Genomic DNA, 5,554 nt, shown 5'->3' with positions numbered 1-5,554 from the left:
GCACTGTCTGATTCTCTGGTCTCAGGGCCATGTGGGCTGAGGTCCCCATGGTCCACTAGTCCCTTGGACTAATTATTTCCACGCGTCTTTGGTTTTCTTCACTCCTCTTTGCTCCAGGCGAGGAGAGACCTGTGTTGTGCCTGGATGCATCTGTCCCTTTGCCGTGCACCTAATGAAGGGAGCCGCTGTCCCAGTGTATTCACAGTCCCCGTTGCAGGCAGGAAAACCCACTCATGGCACCCCCACGTGTTACATAGTCAGACTCCCCCATGGGGCTTTCCTGGCTGGCAGTCTGCTCCTGTGAAGATCACGGCCACGGAAACCCTAGGGGACACTTGTGCTGTGTCCTGTGGGGTCGCTGTGCGTCGAGGCCACTCACGGCGCCTGACAGCGATCTTCATGGTGCAGCCTGTCATCCCTCCCTCCTTGCTGCCTCTGGGTGGTTCTGATCGCCAGCTGCAGGGGAGGGTTATGCTGGGTGCTCACACGGGGGGTGGTCCTGGGGCTCTCGAAGAATGCTACCTGCCACCGACCACAGAAAAACACAGAGGGGAGAGACAAACCACAGTAGTGCACATAGTGTGACACCCCTCTTATAAAGTCAAATAGAAAACAGGTCAAACTAAGTCATGTCTAATGTAGACATAAGTGATCAAATTAGTGTGTATATTTAAGAAATCAGGGATAATCTTTGCAAAACTCAAGTGAACAATTACTGGGCGGACTGAAGGGGTCGAGAAGAGGGAAGAAGGTGGACGGGTGCAGCCTACCGTCAAGTTTTGGGTTTTGAGTCCGCTGGTCAGTTCACGAGTAGTCAGTTTCTTGCTGGATTAACAAACAGCAGAACCGCGAGAGGGACGGTCAGGAGGGTGGCAGACACAAGCAGTGTGGTGACGTGCTTTTATGCACCTTGATGCTGACGTACTGTCGCATCGATGCCGTGCACAGAGGGGTACCGTCCCCTGTGGTTTCCTCGGCTGTGATCTTCATGGAAGCAGTCGCCTGGGCTGTCTCCCGTGGAGCCACAGGGTGGGTTCGAACCGCCAGCCTTTCGGCTAGCGAGCCCAGCAGTGAACTCGGTGCTTCACCGTCGCACCACCAGGCTCCTTTCTGCCCATTAGGTTTTGAAATGTGTGGAAAAGATGTCTTTATCGGGCCCTTGCAGGAGTCCTCAGGCCCCCTGAGCTGCTCTCCTGACGTTACCTGTGAAGGGCGTTGTTGTCTGGGGGCCAATTCTCCAAGGGTCCCCTAGAAGCTGACTTGGTGTCTGGAATTGTGGGGCCAGCACCCAGCGCAGAGTGAGCGTCGTGTCAACATGTTGGATGACTGAACACTGAAGGCCACATTAACGCTCCTGTCTGTCTCCCTCAGAAAATCGCCTTCATGGTAGCACTGGGCCTGGTTACGACAGAGCACTTGGAAGGTAAGGGCTGTGGCAGGTTGAGCTGGGACTGGCCCCCCAGCCGGGGTGGGGGCCGGCCGATTTCCTCCAGGGACCTCCCCAGGGGCGGGTGTGGCATCACAGAGAAGCTGCAGGCCTCGGGCGCCCTGGGTCCGATGTCAGCAGCCATCACGAACCCCGTTCTGGGAGAGCCTCACCAAGTGCCAGAGGTCGGGCTTAATCGTCATCACAGAGACAAGCTAGGCAGGGCACGCGTGTGCACACTCAGGCACACATGCGCACAGGCACGCGTGTGTACACAGGCACACCCAGCTCGTGGGCATCGGCCCCAAACGCATTGTGCCCCTCTCTCATCTCGTGACCCCACTCTGACCCTCCGTTTCCACGTCTGCAACGCGAGGGACGTTCCATCTTTATGCTCAGCAGGGTTGTTGAGGGGTTGGGATCAAGGTGCGTTCCCAGTGCGTTTCTGACCCCGTCACAGGCTCACCTCGTTCGATCACACTTCATTCACTTCATCACGTTTCACAGACGCTGCTTGTTGGACATGGAAGGTCTGCAGCGACCCTCCGCCGAGCAAGTGTGCTGGCGCCGTTGCTGCAGAAGCATTGGCCCCTTATGTCTGTGTGTCCCGTTTGGGTCATTCTCACGGTATTTCACTCTTGCATCACACTACAGCACCCTTCATAGACCATAGCGTGGTTGGTGTAAACATAACTTTCCCAGGAAACCAGAAACTCGGTGTGACTCGCTTCCTGTGATCCTCGCTTTACTGCGGGGGTCTGGAACCTGCAGCAGCTGAGGGGTGCCTGTATTTCTGTTTTGAACCCTTTTCCCCTGCGACGTTCTAAAGAGCTGTGTTTTGGGGCTCTGTCTTCCGCAGAGGCTCTGAGATGACTTCCTGGAACACACCCAGTTCTACAGAAAAGGCTTAAAAACACAACTCAGGTCCCAGGAAAGAGGAAGCAGGGAAGCCCTTTTACACCCCGACAGGCAGTGGTCCCGAGGGCTGCACCAGATACTTGGCTTAGAGCCTCCTAGCCGTCAGAGCAGTCAGTCTGCAGGGATCATGTTCCGGCGCCCGAGGCAGACCCTACGCAAAGCCAGGAAAGGCCTCGGTCTGAGCAAGACTCGGGGAAGGCCCCTGGGGCCTGGCCTCCCCACAGCCGGGTGCCTTGCCCTGCAGCTCAGCTGGCCTGAGTCTTTTGTCCCCAAGAGAGGCCACGTGGCCACACAGAAGGGGACCCCGCTGAGAGGGGCCCATGAATACCTTCTACCCTACATCGCCTGTCACAGTGTGAGGCCACCAGGACAGAATGAGCGAGCCCTGGAGGCCCCAGCCCAGCTGGGGCATGGGTGCCGGGTTACGGATAAGGCTTTGGACGGCAGAGAGGCCACGGGCTGGAAGGAGGGCGTGGGGGGGCCAGAGCAAGCCTGGAAGCAGGCCCGGTGACCCCGTGTCTTCCTTCCCAGAAATCCAGAGCAAACGCCAAGAGCGGAAGAGGAGGAGCACCGCCAACCCCGCGTACAGCGGCCTCCTGGAGACCGAGGTGGGGCGCCGCGGGACCCGCAGGAGGGCAGGGCGGGCCGGGCCCAGGCCCCCCACACCCCCGCCGTCGGGTTCGCCTGCCCCTCCCGAGGCTCGGATTCCGGGGTGATGATAAGTGATGAGCCCTCTCTTCCCCTTCCGAGTTCAGATCAGGGACGATCCGGTTCCTGGTGGTAGGAGCTGCACCAGGGGTCTGGCTTATGTGCCAGCCATAGGGACCACTGGGTTCTTCACTCTGGGTCAAGCGGGGCCGTGGGCCTGGTCACAGCAGTGCGGCACCCGGGCCTCCCGGGGCCACACGGGCCTCGTCTGCAGAGCCTGCGGTCAGCTGCAGGGCTGAGTGTGTGCTTTGCGGATAAGCTGACCCAGAGAGAAGGGTCCAGAAGGGAGGGACTGAGCACGGCGGTCCTGGGAGGGAGGAGGGGACGGTGTTCAGCGGGGTTTCTCGGTGGGGAATCCGAACCGCTGAGGGTCACACCGAGCCTCGGGCTCCAGCGTGGCTTCCTAGCCGTCTGTCGTGGCCGTTTCCCCGGGTGGCTGGGGACCGTTAGGGGAGACACTGACTGCAAGGCCCCACACGGCTCCAGCACCATCGAGCAGTAAGGTACAGGAGACAGACAGGACAGCATGTTAGCTTTGTTACTGACCTGCCTCGATCTGGGGTCTCCGACACCCCATTCCTGAGGCAGACTGGGGTGCCACCGGGACAGAGGTGGGTGCAGGGTCCCCTGCTGCCCCTGCATCCCCCCACGTCTGTCCCTTCTGCCTCAGCGGGGATGTTGGGGAGCCTGTCCAGCCCCCCGTACCCCCACCCGGGCAGGGGAGGCCATCCCAGGTCTGCCTCAGCGGGGATGTTGGGGAGCCTGTCCGGCCCCCCGTACCCCCACTCGGGCAGTGGGGGCCGTCCCAGGTCTGCCTCAGAAGGAATGTTGGGGAGCCTGTCCAGCCCCCCGTACCCCCACCCAGGCAAGGGAGGCCATCCCAGGTCTGCCTCAGAGGGAATGTTGGGGAGCCTGTCCGGCCCCCCGTACCCCCACCCGGGCAGGGGAGGCCATCCTAAGTCTGCCTCAGCGGGGATGTTGGGGAGCCTGTCCGGCCCCCCGTACCCCCACCCGGGCAGGGGGGGCTGTCCCAGGTGGCAGAGGCCCTGCCCATCCTGGCTTTTGTCTTGTTTTCTGTCTCCTGCAGAGGAAACGGTTGGCAGCTGGGTCCAGCTCTCTCAACAACTCCCTGTTCCTCACAGCAAGAGGTGAGTGCTGACCGGGGCCGTGGGCCTCCGCTCCTGGGCCTCAGCAGGGACAGCTGTGCCCACATGCTCCGCGCCCCCAGGTGACAGAGGGTCATTTCCCACACCCCATGACAGGGAGCTGTTTCTGGCTCCATCTGGGGAGACACGTCTGCTTCCACAGCAGTGACCGTGGTTTCCTCCTCGTGGACGATGCGTTCATGGTCACCAGCCTCCCCCGGCCACCGTCCTCTTCATCCTCACAGCTCGTGTGGGAAGGACAGGGCTAGGGAGTCCGCTCCCATGGGGCGGGGGCAGAACTTGGTGCTCTGAGCAGCGAGCTGGCCCTCTGTCCAGGGTGCTGAACCTGTGCCCTGAGCAGTGCCCTGGCACATGGTGTCTGAGGCGGCGCTGGCAGGACTGCCCACCACCCAGGGCTTCCCTCCCAGCACCTCTGGCCCAGGTTGGCACAGCAGCCCACCCTGCCACAGGTCATAGACGTGGCCCAACCAGTGTGGCCCAGGCTGGGTGCTGGCTGCTACCAGGTGGCCCTGGAGAGAGCCTCTCTTCACTGCTCCCCACCCCTTCTCCCCCACAGCCAGGCAGCATCAGATACCTCCTGGGCTGGGCAGCTCCCTACACACCTTGCCCACCCTCCGTCCGACCCCACCCCCGGGCAGCCAGAAAGGCCAGGCTGGACGCTGCCTTTGTCCCAGGGGAGCCAAGAAACCTATGTTCAGGGCCAAAGCCAGCAAAGAGGACGAGTTTTCTCTTCAGTTAGAAAAACTCAGTGGTCCTAGGGGCAGAAAGAGGAACTCTGGTTGCACAGTGGGTGGAACCCATGGCTGCCACTCTGATGGTCAAGCAGTTCGAACCCAGCAGCCGCTTCTCAGAAGAGAGATGTGGCAGTCTGCTTCTGCAAAGACTGCGGGCCGGAAACAGCCTTGGAAGGTTCCACCCTGTGCTGCAGGGTCACTGTGAGTCGGGATCGACTTGCTGGGACCAGCTGCGCTTTGGGTAAGGATGGAAAATGACTGAAAAGATGTGGTGAAAGTGTTCACCGCACATTAATGAGGGAGCAGAAGCCAGCCCGTGTGCGGGACAGAGCAGCAGCCACTTTTGAGGAGTCCCTGGAGAGAGGTTCACTGGGTCTGGGCAGCCCCTTGCCGTGTGCTCCTCACAGCGTCCACGGGTCACGGCGAGCCTGGTCCTGTGGGGGTCTTGGCCATAAGCCAGAGGACAGATCCTTCTGCCGTCATTTTCACTGGGTGCTCATGACCACCCTCCCATCATGCCCCGGGTGAGGACCCTGGTCCTAGCCTTGTGGGCCTCCCATCATGCCCCGGGTGAGGACCCTGGTCCTGGCCTTGTGGGTCTC

At 60.9% G+C, this 5,554-nt stretch overlaps 1 protein-coding gene across 1 annotated transcript in view; it reads left to right on the top strand.

The window, feature by feature from the left end:
• Nucleotides 1-5,554, top strand: part of PHF21B (PHD finger protein 21B) — a 115,778-nt gene that overhangs the window by 100,323 nt on the left and 9,901 nt on the right. The window contains exons 6-8 of the mRNA XM_007941739.2: nt 1,372-1,423; nt 2,876-2,952; nt 4,140-4,200. Of these exons, the coding sequence (XP_007939930.1) occupies nt 1,372-1,423; nt 2,876-2,952; nt 4,140-4,200 (190 nt within the window). The remainder of the gene's footprint in view (nt 1-1,371; nt 1,424-2,875; nt 2,953-4,139; nt 4,201-5,554) is intronic.

The sequence above is a fragment of the Orycteropus afer genome, unplaced genomic scaffold, assembly GCF_000298275.1.
Source record: "Orycteropus afer afer isolate SDZICR_OR568_19922 unplaced genomic scaffold, OryAfe1.0 scaffold00083, whole genome shotgun sequence".
Lineage (NCBI taxonomy): Eukaryota > Metazoa > Chordata > Mammalia > Tubulidentata > Orycteropodidae > Orycteropus > Orycteropus afer.
Note: the sequence above shows the minus strand (reverse complement) of the source record. Positions and strands in the feature narration are given on the sequence as shown.